The 19,093-nt window shown below is 36.6% G+C and overlaps 1 protein-coding gene and 1 pseudogene across 1 annotated transcript; one reads left to right on the top strand and one right to left on the bottom strand.

Moving 5' to 3' along the window:
• Nucleotides 1-4,950: 4,950 nt before the first annotated feature.
• LOC110581708 (olfactory receptor 13F1-like) lies at nucleotides 4,951-5,910 on the top strand. Its single transcript, XM_021691617.1, has one exon. It carries the CDS (start codon nucleotides 4,951-4,953, stop codon nucleotides 5,908-5,910), a length of 960 nt encoding a protein of 319 aa, XP_021547292.1.
• Nucleotides 5,911-10,980: 5,070 nt separating this feature from the next.
• On the bottom strand, nucleotides 10,981-11,973 carry LOC110581709 (annotated as a pseudogene).
• Between the last annotated feature and the right edge of the window lie 7,120 nt (nucleotides 11,974-19,093).

Raw genomic sequence — 19,093 nt, 5'->3', positions numbered from 1 at the left:
ATTTTTAAGTAATCAAAACATAGTTTTAAATAGCCATTTTCAGGTACCAATACTTTTTTCAAATAAAATTCTCTAATTTTGCCCAATTTTTCTCAGCTCCTGAATGTCACATTGTAATAGTACCAGAATTCATAATCAGTACTAAAAGTAATGATATATGATATAAATAATTAAAACAAATCTATCATTATTTATGAATCACACTATATGTTTATAGAATACTCAAATGGCCTACAAACTATTGGAATTAATAATTTATTGTCAACCATACTTCATTAAATATTTTAAAAGTTATAAAAAAGTGAATTTACCAATATTGCTAAATATAAATTTAGCATAGAAAAATCATTACATACCAATAACAAGAAAGTAGAAAAAAGAGTTTAAAGCACAATTTATAATAGCATCAAAAATATAAAAATATATGAATAAATCTAATATAGTATGTGTAAGACATTTATACAAGAAGAATCAATACAACATTATTGAGAGAAATTTAAAAAGACCTAATTTAATGGATTAGAAGATGCAATAGTATAAAAATGTCAATTCTCTCTAAATTGAAATGTAGGTTCAAGGTAATCCCAATCAAAACTCCAGCAGGTATATTGTGAAAATTGCAAAGCAGATGCTAAAATATATTATGCCAACACCAGACAATCCATCCATAAAGAAGAAATCATTTAGAGGGCCAAAATCAAGACTTATTATAGAGCTATATCTAATAAGACAATGCAGTATTGGTGCAAGGATAAGAAAAATAGACTAATGGAACAAAACAAGAGACTCAAACAGATCCAAACATATATGGTCAATTGTTTACTTTGTCAAAGTGACACTGCAGGGCAATGGGACAGGGAGCTCTTCAATAAAATCATGTTGAATCAAATAGTGTGCACATAATAAAAAATAAATCTTGCCCTTGCCTCATACCATACACAAAGATTAATTCTAGATGGATTTCATATCTCAGTATGAAAGGTAAAAATGTAAAGCTTCTAGAAAGTAAAGTAGGAGGCTTGGGCTTATCAGGATATTTTCCTATGGATAAAAATGGGATAGACAAATGAATAAAATTATGATTCTTTTAAGAAGGATAAAGATCAGGTGCGTCAGTGTTGGATAGGGAATGACACCATTTATTGCTCCATCAGTCTTACATTGCTACAATGATACAACATAATTAACAGTCATAAAATCTCAGTGGCATACCAAAGTAAGTATTTATTAAAGTCTGTGAGAATTGGGGTCATTAATGCAATTAATATACCACAATTGTCTAAGATTACTTAACTAATCAATAGTTGAACTAAGGTTTAATCCACAACTCTTTAAGTCTAGTACTCATTCCAATGCACTATTCCTTCAAAGATTACTATATATTACTCAATGGCATTTGATAGTAATAAATTATTTGACTGATCAGTGCTCTCTCTTTGTGGCCATTTAAAAGCTCAGTAAGGATGTTTTATATTCTATTTCTCAGATAACTGAAATATTTGGAGCAGTCACTTTACAAGCTGAGGTCATACAGGCAGATATTTCTATAGTTCTTATTTGCAATGTTTGCTGTGTGTAATTCAAGGGCTATCTGCAGAAGGCATGTAATAGGCAAATAGTCTCCTCCAATTCTGCTTGCACAAATGCTGCTCAACCCAAATAACTTGAAATAATTTAAAATTTTTTTATCTATTTTTTTTGGTTCCCAATTAGTTAATGGAACTTGGAGAGTCATACCCTGGAGAACTAGAAAGTTTCTTAACTTCTTTATGTTTCAGAAGCACAATGCTAAATTGTTAAGGGAGTTGGAAGGTCCCTAATAGCAACAGAAGTTTTAGTAGTCTTAGATCCAGGGATAACCCTTTGGAAGTTTTGGGGAGCAGATCATATAGGGTGGTGATTTTGGCAAAACAAATCTTTATGTCGTTATTTTTCTTAAGAAATTATTTTCATATTTTTAATTAACAAAAGCTCTGTATTTTGAGAACTTGTGAATCAGGCAAGATTTGGGTTGATTTTTTGCAAACCAAGAACATCCATTTCCTTTTTCATTGCAATCTTCTGAGTAAAAATACCTCTGCACAACTCACTCTAATATAGTTATCATGGAATATTGTCCTAATTACAAAAATCAGATTCTTTTACTTTTTTGAGAACTGCACAAGATTCACAAGAAGGACCATGCTGTAGATCAACTTTAAATATTGAAGCATACATTAATCAAAAAGGAAGATGCTTATTACATGTGCTAAGGTATATGCAAGTAGACATTATCCATTTCTTTCTGTATCCTCAGATTTATAAAGCTTATTAATGGGTCTCAGCTAGGCCAGGAAACCAGAGTAGAGATATTTACTTTAAAAAGAAATACTAGTTGGTAGGAAAAATACTGAGTTGAAATGAGTCCTGAATATGGGATAGGACTTTTGGCTTTATGCTTTTGATTTTCTCATTTACCTCAGATAAATCATTAAATGCCTTCAAGCGTCCATCAACTTTAAAATAAGAGGATTGGATTAGAACTCTGAGTCTGTTCTGGCTCTGACATTGAGAAAGAAAGAGGGGAGTTTGTTAGAAAACATTTATTTTAGTACTGGAATCGGAAGTCATTTTAAAGGAAGTATCTCAATAAAATGATTTAGGATAGGTGAGACTCTTAAAAGGATATGAGATAAGGGTAAGGGAATGAGTGGGGACTCAATCTGCATAAGAAAAAGAGACCTCATTGTTTTGTTTATGAGAGAGAGGACAAGAGAGTGGTGAAGAAAGAAGGGAATGGGGAAGGCAAGAGGATCCAGAGCTAGAGCAAGAAAATTGGGTGCTGGGTGGGGAAAGACAATAGAGAAAGCCTCAGTGGAAGTGGTGGTGTGTGCTGCCCAAAGTGGACAAAAGAGCAGAAATTTCTAACATTAACCTTTCTGGAAATAATCAGTAAAATGTTTCATATTCATCCATGGTTGGGGGTTGAAATTTCAATAGATTATAAAGAAGATGCTAAGTTTTTTTATCTGAGTCAGTGTGAATGTGGTTCTAGAAAGCAGGGAGACCATGAAATCATAAACTCTTTGTGATTCTCTGAAATATTAGATAGTTCATGAAATTGGGGTGGTGGAGGGAGAATTTAAAACAAGTTAATTTAGGAATTTTCATCCTCCTGGTATAGATTAGAAAACTGAGTTTCAAAGAAGCCAAGCGGTTGGTCTAATTGTATGTATTGGTAAGTAGCATGGTTGGATTTAGAGTCCAAGTCTCATACTCAGAGGACAGTGCTCTAAAACCCTACAGAAGGTAATTGTTTGGGAAGCACTACAAGTTCTTCTAAGAGTACAAGTGGTCATTGCCTTCCCCACCTCCCTCAGTCTACATCAGATATTTAAAGCTAAGAGCTCATCATCTTTGTTTCTTTCTTTTTTTTTAAATGTTTTATTTATTTATTCATGAAGGTCAGAGAGAGAGAGAGAGGCAGAGGGAGAGGGAGAAGCAGACTCCCTGCCGAGCAGGGAGCCCGATGCGGGGCTCGATCCCAGGACCCTGGGATCATGACCTGAGCCGAAGGCAGATGCTTAACCATCTGAGCCACCCAGGCGCCCCATCGTCATCTTTGTTTCTTAAATGAACTAGTTTCTCTAATGTTAAAGATAAGAGTGCAGATGTAAATGACAAGTTGAGAAATCTTCAGGCTTTTATGTTGACATGGAGAACTGTACTGAAAATGTACTTATTTGAATATGTATCAAAAGCTTTCCATGTTCAAGGCAGTGGTGTGTTATTAAAAATCTTAAATGTGAGTTATTACTTTGCTAGTATTATGGGGAACAAGCTCTTGAGAAGCTCACTTCTACCAGGGGTGGGAGCAATTGGGATGTGCATATATGGCTATAGTTTGGTGTGATATACTTGAGTAACATAAGTATGTACAAAGAACGAAGTTGTACTTGAGACAGTGGCATACAGTTTTGATGACTGGATAAATATTCATGAAAGACCAGATTGGAGCTGGGGGGAAAGGCTACTCCATGGAGATAAACTGTTGATTAAAGACATAAAAATATAAAATGGCATGGTAAGTATGAGAAACTACGTGCTGGTTGTTGTTTCAGACCAGAGTGTGAAAGTGGAGTGTTGGGATATGAGAAGTAGGGAGAAGTAGGCAATGATGAGGATGTGAGGCTTGAGTACTTGTGACTGATTTCATTTGAACTCCACTTGTAGGACAGTGGTTTTTAAACAGGTCTCCATACGTGACCAGTTGTGAGACAGCACAAGTAATTTGAATTGCAATATAAAATACTCAACTTTGAAAATTACTTTGTTTCTAAGTGTGGGTTCAGGATATTCCATACTCAAAAATGCCTTCCTGAAGAGAGAAATTAGGTGGTACTATAGTGATTGGATGCATGTTTATCTTCTGTTTATATTCCTTAATGTACAGCATATTCATCTGTTGTATTACATAATTAGTAGGTTTATGAAATGCAATTAAATCCTTCATCAATGTAACTTTTACAAAAATTTTTTCTTTCCCCAGCAGATCTCTGTCCTTACCTCGATTAAATCTAATGCATTTTTTGATTAAACTAAGTCTCAAACTGTCTCACTGAGCACATCCCCAACATAGAGTTAGGATTCTTACTCTCTGTGTTCTCTAGTACCCTAGGGCATGCTTATATCATGTTCTTGTAATTATTTAGTTACTTGACTATGTGATATTCTATTGTGAGTTGCCCAAGAGCAGCTTTTTATGTAATTCAACTCTAGATCTTCAGTGACTTGTAGTATATTCAATAAATGTTGAATGAATGCACAAATAATTAATATGGGATTGCCAGAATAATGATCCTTTTAAAGTACCCCTACCAAACACCCCTGGAAAGTTGGTAGAATTTAATTTTTATAATATATACAATGTATATTTTTATTCACTACTGCAGATAAACAAAAAGGAATAAAATGGTTAAGGCAAACTTGACAGTCATTTCAAATTTTATATTTCTGGGATTTACTCACTACCCCAAAGTTAACGTCATCATATTTGTGTTGTGCTTGCTGATGTACCTAATTACCCTGCTGGGTAATATAATTCTGATCTCCATCACTGTCCTGGATTCCCACCTACACAAACCCATGTACTTCTTCCTCAGCAACCTCTCCTTTTTAGACATCTGGTACACCTCCTCTGCTCTCACTCCAATGCTGGCAAACTTTGTTTCAGGAAAGAACACCATCTCATTCTCAGGATGTGCCGTTCAGATGTACCTTTCTCTTGCCATGGGGTCCACTGAGTGTGTGCTCCTGTCCATGATGGCATATGACCGGTATGTAGCCATCTGCAACCCCCTGAGGTACCTCATCATCATGAACAAGAGTGTTTGTGTGCAGATTGTAGCTGGCTCCTGGGTGACAGGCTGCCTCACTGCCCTGGTGGAAACAATGTCTGTGCTGCATCAGTCTCTCTGTGGAAATAGCATCATCAATCATTTCACTTGTGAAATTCTGGCTGTGTTGAAACTGGTTTGTGTAGACACTTCCAGGGTACAGTTAATCATGCTGGTGATCAGTGTACTTCTTCTTCCTATGCCGATGCTCCACATTTGTATATCTTATGCATTCATTCTCTCCAACATTCTGAGAATCAGCTCAGTGGGTGGTCAAAGCAAAGCCTTTTCAACATGTGCAGCCCACCTGACTGTGGTGGTTTTGTTCTATGGGACAGCTCTCTCCATGTACCTGAAGACCTCGGCCATAGATTCACAGGAAATAGATAAATTTATAGCTTTGGTATATGCTGGATTAACCCCCATGTTGAATCCTATCATCTATAGTCTACGGAACAAGGACGTAAAAACAGCTGTGAAAAAATTGCTGATTAGGAACCCTCTTTGTGCTTTTTTAATCCCCAGTAGCAAATAATATCAATAAACATTAACCTGAGGGATGTTTTAGTGGTCAATACACAACAGAACATTGGGATAATGGGGGAAGACACTCATTTTTTAAAAAGATTTATTTATTTTAGAGAGAGATTGAGCATAGTGGGAGGACAGAGGGCAAGGGAGAGAGAATCTTAAGCAGAGTCCACACTGAGTACAGAGCCCAACATGGGGCTCAATCTCATGACCCTGAGATCATGACCTGAGCTGAAACCAAGGGTCAGATGCTCAACTGACTGTACCACCCAGGTGCCCCAGGAACACACTCATTTTAAGTGAGATGTATGATTTCCTAAGTTTCCTCTTTGACTACTGAAACTAAAATAATATAAATACCTTTTACATAAGCATATCTGAAATCTTATGCAAATAGCTCTCGTGATGACAAATTTCAATTTTTATTTTGGGTTATAGAGTGTAAGTATAATTTTAAACATTAAGTTAGTATATTGTTAGTATTCAAAATTTTGTACATGTAATATACAAATGTAATGCCTATAGTAGACTTTTTAGCTAATTTATGATTAACCTCTGTTTTAGTCTGAATTGTGTCCCTCCAAAACTCATGTTGAAGCTCTAACCCCCCAGTACCTCAGAATGTATCTATATTTGGAGATATGGCCTTTTAAAAAGGTGATTAAGTTAAAATGAGGCTGTCATTGTGGACCCTCATACAATCTGAGTTGTGTCATTATAAGAAGAAACTTAGACACACATGGATTCACCAGGGATGCTCACATACAGAGGAAAGGACATAGCAAGAAGGTGACTATCTGCAAGCCAAGGAGAGGCTTCAGAAGAAATCAAATCTGCCAACACTTTAATCTTGGACTTCTAGCCTCCAGAAGTCTGAGCAAGTAAATTTCTGTTGTTTAAGCAACTCAATCTGTGGTATTTTGTTATGGCAGCTTTAGAAAACTAGTACAACCTCTTTTTCAGCATAGCTAAATTTAATGGAAGAAATTGCATATTCCACAAAGTGTAACTATGTTTTACATGTGTGGATGTATTTGTGCATGCAGATAGATGTGTGTGATGTGAATGTCTATGTACACATGGAAAAGGTCTGTACAAATGTATCCTGAATAGAAATGGGTAGGAGTGCCAGTCTGGAAAAAAAATCAGAGAGTTTAGTAGTTTGTTGTTGGTCTTAGAGTGCTGACACTATTGGGGCGCCTGGGTGGCTCAGTCGTTAAGCGTCTATCTTCGGCTCAGGTCATGATTCGGGGGTCCGGGGATGGAGCCCCACATTGGGCACCCTGCTCTGCGGGAGGCCTGCTTCTCCCTCTCCCACTCCCCCTGCTTGTGTTCCCTCTCTCTCTGTGTTTCTCTCTGTCAAATAAATAAATGAAATCTTTAAAAAAAAGAATGCTGACATTATTTTGTAAATTTAAATAAGCTACAGGATGTCTCATTGAAACTATTAGTACCCTTCCCTTTTTTATTGTTCTTTCCCCTGACACCTAGTTTCTTAAATCCAAGGGTATAAATGAACCTATCAGCTCTTAGAAAGAAAATACCTGATATGTATATTATAAGATATACAATACCCCAAACCCACTAAAATGGTGTGAATTATTGAAATACATGAATATATCTATTATATAAACCACAATATACAAGGAATTAAAAACTGTACACTCAGCAGCATTTGTAGCATTTGTATATACTTTCTGGACCAGATGACTAAATGTGAGTTCAGTGTGCAAAACTTATTTGCTCATCATGAAGTTGTCGCCAGAGTCAATAAAATTGTTGAGATGGCTTGGATCCAGAAAGCAATGGGATGAAGAAAATAGGATGAATATGGGAATTACAGGGTTGTAGGGCTGATGTGATTTCTCAGGTATGAATAAATGGTCATCGAAGATGATTGGTCCATTGGTCTAAGTGAAAGATCTCAGATACAGCCGTTGATTGGATGAGAGGAGAAGCTTAAGGATGATGACTTCACCAAGATAGGGATGTAAGTTGGTTGACTGGTTCGCTGTGCTTTGATGGTCAGACTTACAGGAGAAGACAGATTAGTAAAGTCCAGGCAAGAAATCAGAACTAAAGCTATACATACGTTGGGAAGTCTTTTGCACAGAGATGGAAATTGATCCCTAGTTGTAGATGATGTCATCTAGGGAGAAATTTAGGACAATTGTCTATAAAATTGTTGGCTTTGTTTTCCTGTGATTGGGCAGAGCTGTGATAAAGGTGAAGGAATAATACACTTCGGATCTAGAGTAATGAATTAGTGTTGTTTTTTTTTTTTTTTTTGGTTTCTATACAGGCTTAGAGATCATAGGCAATTTATTAAACATCTTAATCTAATTTCCTCTTCTATGAAATGGGAATGATTTATTTAATATATTTATAGTAATTATTTAAAAGTTCATATTTGCTAATTCCAAAAGACCACCTGTCAGTCAGCTAGGATGATAGGCTTATCACTTTGATACAGTCAGTTTTTGATCTTTTTCTGGCTAGACTGTAGCTTCAGTTAGTTTGAATTTACCTGTGATTTCAAATGTATTGAGCAACATCTTGTTAGTGTAAGTCTAGGCCTATCGCTCTGGTAGTACTTAGGGATATAAGCATAAAATACCCCAAGTTATCTCTTTCTCCCTCTGTCTTTCTCTGACAATCTGAGCTGAGTCATTCCCTGTGTGGATGTCCTCTTGATTCTACTTGGGTTCTGACAACCTGAATTGGGCCCCCCTTTCATGTTGATATTTCACTTACTCCATCAGGCTCCAAAACATCATGCTGGGCAGAACAAGCAAAGATGCCCTCCTGAACACTGTTTGGTTGCTGAAACCTTTGCTGAGTGGCCCGTTAGCATAGATTCTCCTCATCCAGCTCAGGCTGTGACACTGTACCAGGCAGCTCAACTATATATCATATAAACATATGATATCACATAAAAAAATAAAACTGCATACTATTATTCACTAGCAATTTCAAAGGTTTTTTTTTAAAAGGGAAATATTTAAAATGAAATTATTGCTGCTGAAAAAGTGAAATTGTCAGTATTCTTTAAGAATGATTTATACAGGGGCACCTGGGTGGCTCAGATGGTTGAGTGTCTGCCTTCGGCTCAGGTCATGATCCCAGGGCCCTGGGATCAAGGCCCACATTGGGCTCCCTGCTCGGTGGGGAGCCTGCTTCTCCCTCTCCCTCTTCTGTTCCCCTGCTTGTGCTCTCTTGCTCTGTCAAATAAATAAATAAAATCTTTAAAAAAAAGAAGGATTTATACAATTGATATTATCTTTTTCTCAGCAATTTTTTATTAGAGAATAATTATACACTGATACGATTTTTGTCTTACCCAGCCCAAATGTTTTATCTGCTCTTATATTTCCATACATTTAAAATTAGCTGATACTTTATCAAAAACTTTTGAATTTGTTGTTTAGTCAATGAAATAATACATAAATTCAAGTTCTCTTATCTCACTGTATTATATCAAGTACTTGGACTATATTTTACTATTCTTTTTTTTTTATTTAAAGATTTTATTTATTTGACAGAGAGAAATGCAGGGAGAGAGGGAACACAAGCAGGGGGAGTGGGAGAGAGAGAAGCAGGCTTCCCGCTGAGCAGAGAGCCTGATGTGGGGCTCGACCCCAGGACCCCCAGATCATGACCTGAGCCGAAGGCAGACACTTAATGACTGAGCCACCCAGGTGCCCCTATATTTTACTATTCTTTAAAAATGTTAATTCAGTAATTAATTATTGCCTACTGTTTTAAATTTATTTGACATTAGACTTCATACAGAGAACAGTGATTTCTGCCATTGGGGAGATTTCAGAATCTAATAAATGATTTGGTATAAAAGGAAAATTACCATAGCAGAGGTAAAGTTCAAGGCAGCATAGAGGAGGGAATAACTAACTAAGTTTTGGAAGGATTTGCAGAAGATCGAACACTTGAATTTTCTTTAATGAGTTTGCTAGGTTGTTACCATAGAAAGAGAAATGTGATGAGGGGGAAGAAGTGGGCATATGCTATTGTCTTTAGGTAGGGAAAGAACATGATATAATTGGAGAACTAATAGTGAATGGAGCATAGCATTGTGCAAAGGGGGTGGGAGAAACAGAGGAAGGAAAGAAGAAGGGGAAATAGATACCTGAAAAATTAGGTTGGGGCCAGATCAAGTCCTTGGGTAAAACAAACATCAGTATTAAACAGACAAACAGAAAAACTCAAGTAGTTCTCTCAAAAGGGAGCTGAAAAATATGTGTTTTACTTGTTCAGTAGACAAAGGTACAGATGGTCCTTGACTTAAAATGGTTTGACTTAGGATTTTTCGACTTTATGATGATGAGAAAGCGATATGCATTCAGTAGAAACCATACTCTGAAATTTGAATTTTGATCTTTTCCTGGGCTAGCAACATGGTAGCTCTTGATACTCTCTTGTTACGCTAGGCAGTGACCACAGCTTCCAGTCTGAGCCACGTGATCAGAAGGGTAAACAGCTGATACACTCACAACCATTCTGAACCCATACAACCATTCTGGTTTTCAATTTCAGTATAGTACTCATATAATTTATTATTGTATGAAATATTCAGTATTTTATTGTAAACAGTCTTTGTGCAAGATGATTTTGAACAACTGAAGACTAATGTAAGTGTTCTGAATGCGTTTAAGGTAGGCTAGGCTAAGCTATGATGTTCAGTAGGTTAGATGTATTAAATGCATTTTTTACTTATGATATTTTCAACTTCCAATGGGTTTATCAGGACATAACCCCATCAGTTGAAGAAGATCTGTACTGGATTTTTTTGGAAAAGCCTAATTTTATTTCTTTTCTTATTCCTTAAAGTTTACTCTCACTTCTTATACCAGTTGTCTCTACATTTTTATGTCATTTTTATAAAAAGGTGAAGTTAGATTATTATCTTGAAATTTATTTCCAACTCCTAAATTCTGTGATGCTACATATGATCTTTATTTCTTTTGTTCTGTTTATATTAAAAACCTATGTCTCACATCTATGGGCTTATTTTGTGCATGAACTTAAAGAGGTAAGTTTCTCATCCTTTCCTCCAGAACTACTGTCTAGTCATCAATTTCCTCATAGCTCCATGCACCTCTGTATTTCTCAGGCTATAGATGATAGGATTGAGCATGGGAGTGACTACTCCATAGAACAGAGCAATCAATTTGTTAAAAGCAGAGTCTTTGGACTTTGGCTTCATATACATGAAGAGGATTGTCCCATAAAACACGGTCACTACTGTTAAGTGAGCTGAGCAGGTAGAAAAGGCCTTTTTTCTTCCTTCTGCTGAATTGATTCTTAGTACAATAGAAAGGACGAAAATGTAGGATATACAAATTAACAGTAATGGAGAAAACAAAAATATTACATTGCCCAACATTATAGTACTCTCATTCAAGGAAATATCTGTACAAGCCAGCTTGAAAAAGGCCAGTATTTCACAAGCAAAGTGATTAATGACATTTTTTTCCACAGAAGGGCAACCGTATTGCAAGAATAGTTTCTGTCAGTGAATTGAGAAAGCCCAATCCCCAGGAGAGAGTTGCCATCTGAATACAAAGTGCCTTGCTGATGATGGAGTATCTCAGAGGGTTACAGATGGCCACATAATGGTCATATGCCATCACTGCTAGGAGCACACACTCTGTGGACCCCATAGTGTAGGAGACAGACATCTGAACAACACATCTAGTGAAGGAGATGGTTTTTTTCTGTGATAGGAAGTGTATCAACATTGAGGGGATAAAGGAGGATGTGTACCAATGTCTAGGAAGGAAAGGTTACCAAGGAAGAAGTACATGGGCGTATGGAGGCAGGAATCCAGAAGAGTTAGGATGATCAAGGTGCTGTTTCCCAGCAGGATCACCAGGTACATCATCAAGCACATCACAAAAAGGAGTTTTTCCACTCTTGGGTACTCAGAAAGTCCCTGCAGAATGAACTCAATGTCAGTCCAATTCATCCTGTCCACTTTACTGTTTTGTACCTGGAGTGATCCAGAAGAGAAAAGTGCATGTGAGTTTAACAAGTCTGTACATATTCCCATATGCAGTAAGGGATCATTGGAGGAGGGGCAGCCAAGCGTGTCAGCACTAGCGGAGTGCTGGTAGCAGCTGTCAGTTTAGCTTTTTGAATTTCTCTTCTTTTCCATTTCCTGAGATTGTGATACACAGTTCTGAGGCAGGGAAGAACTATTTGCATTTTTAACAAACATCTGTTATTTCCAATTCATTGGACCCACAGATCCCACTTTGAATATCATTATTGTGGAGAGGCTGTGCCTAATCTGTTAAAAAATATCTGTGTATTTGATTTTATTTCATGACAATCATTAACAATATCATTAGTTTAAGGCTTTATAATTTATAAATATGTTCACACATATTACTCATTTTATCATCACTATAATTATCTGAGGAAAGTGAAATTCATAGAGGTAAAATGTATATAAAAACATGAGTGAGCCACTATTCAAATCTGCATTTTCTGACTTTACATCACCTGCTCTTTTTAAACAGGCTATTGCCCTCTCTAAATTATGTAAATTGTCTAAGGAGTGGGAATCAGACATCTTTTCAAATAATGTTCTCCAGAGGGGCTCCTGGGGCTCAGTTGGTTAAGCGTCTGCCTTCAGCTCAGGTCATGATCCCAGGGTCCTGGGATCAAGCCTCGCATCGGGCTCCCCGCTCAGCAGGGAGCCTGCCTCTCCCTCTGGCTCCCTCTGCTGCACCCCCTGCTTGTGCTCTCTCTCTCGTGCTTTCTCTCTCAAGTAAATAAATAAAATCTTAAAAAAAAAATAATGTTCTCCAGATGATTCTAATGTGCAATGTGGAAGTAAACCACCTGTCCAGTGGAGTGCCTCTAAATTTTAGTATATAGGTGAATCGTGTGGGGAATCTTTGTAAAGGATTCTGAATCAGTGGGTCTGAAGCAGATTCTAAGATCTGAATTTATTAACATGTTCCCAGATGCTGCTGCTGCTGACTAGAGAACCCACACGAATAGCGAGTCCTTTTAGACCATCTCTCTCCAATACTATTGCAGAGTGTCACTAGTGCTTCCATTGTATATAGGACTAATTGAATAGTAGAAAATGAAAAACTGAACACTTTCTGGGATTTGGAGTTGAGATATCTGTGTGAGTGTATTGCAGTCAGTTTTGTGTTCTTAGATTTTAGATATACAAGCAACCAATTTGCATACAAAAGAACATGCTTTTTTATTTCTGTCCATATTAAAGTCATTTCTTTTCCATTTGTTAAATTTGCAATTAGGGTCAATATGTTCCAGAAAAGGAATTTGAGGTCAGCTCAGTCATCTGAGTTGTGTATCATAGAGCATGGAGCACATAACTTTAATTTGAAAAATTTAAGGAGTAGATATTACTAGATGACCTTCTTTTTTATAGTAAATAAATCAAAGAACATAATTTTGAAAACACCTTTTCATTCCCAAGGTATTCTGACAAACTTTAAAATATCCCTAGAGGGTGGCACCTAGGTGGCTCAGTTGGTTAAGTGTCAGACTCTTGATTTTGGCTCAGGTCATGATCTCAGGGTTGTGGGATTGAGCCCCACATCGTCGGTTCCCTGCTCAGCGGGAAATCTGCTTAAGATTCTCTCTCTCCTTCTCCCTTTGTCCCTCTCCACCTACATTCTCTTTCTCTCAAATAAATAAATACATCTGTAAAAAAATATCCCTAGAGGAAAGAAAAGAATTGATCCAATGGATGAGTTTCTACTTAGTGTTTCTAAACAAGGCTGTGTTTCTGGTATAGAGTTTGCCGTTTTTCTCTGTGATAGTCATTTGCCAACAGGTCGTGCTTTCTATGACAACTCTAGCTTATGATGGTGAGACATATTAATCAGCATATACAATGTTTATATGTCTATTGGCTATGGAAAGGAGGACTCCCCTCCAATTCAAGCTGTACCATACTTTGTAGGCATACATTACAAAGAGGGTAGGAAGGGTTGAGTAGGCCAGGATATACTTCTATTTGGTATTAAGATTGGAATTTGAATGACTGTAGATATATATCTCAACCTACTCTGAATATGAAAATGAAAGTCTGATAGGGGCTTTGAAGGACCATTGGTTGTCTGGGGTCTGTTGTTTCAGGAAGGATGTGAATCATGCCAGATACCCTCTTTTCTTTTCTAGGGACAAGTTGATTCCTATTTGGAAATTACTTGCAGGAAGTAATGATGGTGTGCATTTAGTATCTTGACAGTTCAGAGATAGTTGCCATAAAAAAACTTCACTTGCAAACATTTATAAGAGAAACCACCAATCTTCTTCATTTTAGCTTACTTCACTAAATGGGTTCCTGGGAACTAGGGAATGAAGATTTTTAAGATTCTTGATAGTTTCTTTCCATGCAAAGTGTATATTGGATAATTCCATTTCTACTAAATCTTTGCCATTATTAGATATTGTCTTTTGAAACAGTTTTTCATTCTTAGCTAATGCCACAGGAATTGTTAAATAATCATAGCATACTAATTTGAGGGGCCATTATGCATTTATTAATATGACATTTGTGAGGATGTTGTATTAAAACAAAAATGATGTTTACATTATGTTAAAATGATTAAGTGAAACAGAAACAAAACAACAGCATTTTTTGCAAAACTGAAACCTAAACCAAGATAACCTAGACAGAATAGAAAGACTGACTGAAAAGAAATACCCAAAACATTAATGGTTATATTAGAGAACTTTCTTCTACTTTTCTGAATTACCCAAAATTCTAAAATATGTATAAATAAAAAATATTATCAAAAAAGAGAAAAACACTGAAGCAGGTTCCAGTTATGTTAGGAAAATTAACTCAGAATAAAAAAATGTCAAAACAGTTTAAGTAGTACAGTGATTATCTTAAGTGTCTAGAAACTACACTTTGAGGCAGAGCTGTAGAGATGTGTCCTATGCAGTTATTGGTAGGAACCTACTATTTCTGGTGGAAGAGAGCATTTATAATCCCTACCCTCAAAATCATCCAAGTAACAGTATTTTTTGTTTTTAGGAAGTACACCAAGATAAGGAACTTGAGTTCTTGACCTAATCATATGTTATCAAAAGAGATTGCAGACTATTGATGCCTGGAACAGAATGATCATTTATTTATTTTTTTTTAAGATTTTATTTATTTATTTGACAGAGAGAGACAGCAAGAGAGGGAACACAAGCAGAGGGAGAGGGAGAAGCAGGCTTCCTGCTAAGCAGGGAGCCTGATGCAGGGCTCGATCCCAGGACCCTGGGATCATGACCTGAGCCGAAGGCAGATGCTTAATGACTGAGCCACCCAGGCACCCCCAGAATTATCATTTAGAAGAGACATTCCTATTTTTAAAGGATCTGAACTGGCCTGGATCCTAAAACCTCTCATCCCCCTCTCCCAAACCCTGGTGTTTTACAAGAATTAACCACTCTGTGTTTCAATGCCCTGGGACTTCATCTTGGCACTGTTTTAGTGTTGTAAGCGACCTAAGGAAAGTTTGTGACTTTTCATCCAAGCCAGAAGTCAAGCTCTCTAACTTTCTAGAAGGAAACTGTCTAACTTTGTATCATTTTATTTTATTGGCTTAGATACTTGAAGATCTAAGTACTAAGTACTTTAGTACTTAGATTAGTACTAAGATTTTTCAGTGAAAAACACTATCTGCACTCTAGATTCTCACTAGAGGAAATAATCCTGTTATTCTCTCCAGCTCTTCTAAAAATATCAATTAAGACAACTGATACTTTATAAAAAATCAGTGGATTTGCTGATTCTCAATTTATAGATTTTATAAACTCTAATCTTCAATTAATATACCACAAGGAAAGATGTATTATTTTAGGTTACAAAGAGAAGAGAAACTGTCATGTGAGGTCCTAGTATGAGGCACCTCATACAATTTTTTATCATTTAATCTTCAAAACAATCCAAATATTATTATAAATTTTACCAATGAGGAAATGAGTTAGAAGTTCCAAAGTTTAAGTACAACTTTCAGTATCTTTTTTATAAGTTTTTATTTAAATTCCAGTTAGTTAACATACAGTGTAATATTAGTTTCAGGTGTACAGTGTAGTAATGATTCAACGCTTCCATATAACACCTGGTTTTCAATATCTTATAGGTGATCAATACCAGAACTATGATTTAAACTCTTATCTTTGATTCTCAGGCCTGATTTAGCACTATACTATGTTTACTTATTTATAAAATTTCTTCTTATTAAACCACGATTTAATATGAAGCACTTAACTTTCAAGGATCCATATGATAAATACACACATAAAAATATATTGGAATCTTTTGAAAGCATTGAGGCATTTATTGTCTTCCACTTATGAAGACATTATCCACAATAATGAGTTAAAATGAAAAAAGAAAAAGCCAAAATTCCTTTCAGGTCTAGCATGGACACTTAAGATCCAGAGTGGTAGAATTGATTTGTTACATAAACGGGAACACAAAAAAAATTAATATTTCTTCTTTTGCCTTGGACACCTACAGTTCAGAGTAACAGTTATAATTACTTCAGCCTTCTATTACATATTTTTGTTTCTAATCCTACTTTTACTGTAAACACCTTTAGTTATATGTTTCCTCAAACCCTTATTGAGCATAGTTTATGTGTGAATAATATATAAATAATTGTGGGCTCTTTCTCTAGATAATTTTTACTTAAGATTTTAGTGAACTAGAAACTTGAATACAGTAGCTATTCACCTATTACTTATAAGGGTCATTGGCAACTTCCTCTTCCTCACTAGTCTCTTTTTCATGTACTATTTTGGGATTTTTAAAGATTTTATTTATTTATTTGAGACAGAGAGAATGAGATACAGAGAGCATGAGAGGGAGGAGGGTCAGAGGGAGAAGCAGACTCCCCGCCGAGCAGGGAGCCCGATGCGGGACTCGATCCCGGGACTCCAGGATCATGACCTGAGCCGAAGGCAGTCGCTTAACCAACTGAGCCACCCAGGCGCCCTATTTTGGGATTTTTAAAAGAATTTAAATAATATTCTGTTGAAGAGGATGCCTGGATTTTTATATTTTTTCTTTTACATATATATACATACTTTCAAAATCCCACCAGCAGTGATCACCTCAACAAAAAAATCTTTATATTTATTGATAGGATGTTTTCCTTTTGAAATAATTTCAGTAAAACTTTTCTTTTTATCTTACCTCCTGATTAGGTTTTAAACTCATCCACACCATTCCATTCTATCAAGTAATAGAAAAAATTTCCAGGAATTTGATTTTAATTTGCATTTCTCAGATGAAACCTGAAGAGTCTCACTTTGAAAGACAGTTGTTCTCTTTCCTAAAAAGAAATGTGAGAAAGAATAGCTACAATCAGGCAATTAGTCTGTACATGAATTTTCATAAGAAGGAATCAAGGAAATAAAATGTATTAAAAATAAAGATCCATGATGCAACTCTAGTTTCCCATTACTTGTGCTAAAGTTGACATTTACTCAAGAGATTCGGCTTCTTTTGGAAGTCAATTTAGCACTTATTTTTTACAAACTTCTTCAATCCCTAAGGTTATGAGTCAGAAACTTAGGATTCTCTAGAGATAAAGTCCCTGACTTCTGCACATTCTAAAAACCCAATTATCTTCACTTAAAGAGAATCTTCAGTTATACATTTCTTGGAGTACTCATTGAATATAGCTGTATTTGATGGCCTCTACGTAAGTTAGGGCTGGAATCAGAATATGTCTAAAAGTTCTCAGAAAAGTTACCTTTCCTTGAGAATTTGTTTTTCTTTTTATTCCAGAAATAATACAAGGTCAATCCTAATAGAGTCCTAAATAGTCATTCCACCTCTTTAAACTCTTTTTATCTTTTTTTTAACTCTTTTTTTTTTTTTTTTTTTTAAGATTTTATTTATTTATTTGAGAGAGAGCAAGCACATGAGAGCGGGGAGGGTCAGAGGGAGAAGCAGACTCCCCGCCGAGCAGGGAGCCCGATGCGGGACTCGATCCTGGGACTCCAGGATCATGACCTGAGCCGAAGGCAGTCGCTTAACCAACTGAGCCACCCAGGCGCCCTTAACTCTTTTTATCTTTAATATTTTTGTTAACTCTAGGCCACACACCACATAATTTTTCTTTTTTATTATTATTATGTTATGTTAATCACCATACATTACATCATTAGTTTTTGATGTAGTGTTCCACAATTCATTGTTTGCATATAACACCCAGTGCTCCATGCAGAATGTGCCCCCTTTAATACCCATCACCAGGCTAACCCATCCTCCCACCCCCCTCCCCTCTAGTGCCCTCAGTTTGTTTTACAGAGTCCATCGTCTCTCGTGGTTCGTCTCCCCCTCCAATTTGCCCCCCTTCATTCTTCCCCTCCTGCTACCTTCTTCTTCTTCTTTTTTTTTTTGACATATAATGCATTATTTGTTTCAGAGGTACAGATCTGTGATTCAACAGTCTTGCACAATTCACAGTGCTCACCATAGCACATACCCTCCCCAATGTCTATCACCCAGTCACTCCATCCCTCCCACCCCCCACCACTCCAGCGAACCTCAGTTTTTTTCCTGAGATTAAGAATTCCTCATATCAGTGAGGTCATATGATACATGTCTTTCTCTGATTGACATATTTCGCTCAGCATAACACCCTCCAGTTGCATCCATGTCGTTGCAAATGGCAAGATCTCATTCCTTTTGAAGGCTGCATAATATTCCATTGTATATATATACCACTTCTTCTTTATCCACTCATCTGTTGATGGACATCTTGGCTCTTTCCACAGTTTGGCTATTGTGGACATTGCTGCTATAAACATTGGGGGTGCGCGTACCCCTTTGGATCCCTACATTTGTATCTTTGGGGTAAATACCCAGTAGTGCAATTGCTGGGTCATATGGTAACTCTATTTTGAACTTTTTGAGGAACCTCCATACTGTTTTCCAGAGTGGCTGCACCAGCTTGCATTCCTACCATCAGTGTAGGAGGGTTCCCCTTCTCCGCATCCCCTCCAACATCTGTCATTTCCTGACTTGTTAATTTTAGCCATACTGACTGGTGTGAGGTGATATCTCATTGAGGTTTTGATTTGGATTTCCCTGATTCTGAGAGATGTTGAGCACTTTTTCATGTGTCTGTTGGCCATTTGGATGTCTTCTTTGGAAAAATGTCTGT

Source organism: Neomonachus schauinslandi, chromosome 13 (assembly GCF_002201575.2).
Source record: "Neomonachus schauinslandi chromosome 13, ASM220157v2, whole genome shotgun sequence".
In the NCBI taxonomy this organism is placed as follows: Eukaryota; Metazoa; Chordata; class Mammalia; order Carnivora; family Phocidae; genus Neomonachus; species Neomonachus schauinslandi.
This window is presented reverse-complemented; position numbering and strand designations above follow the sequence as displayed.

Excerpts from the sequence above, each read along its gene's own strand:
- LOC110581708 (XM_021691617.1), top strand. The coding sequence starts at position 4,951 with ATGGTTAAGGCAAACTTGACAGTCATTTCAAATTTTATATTTCTGGGA.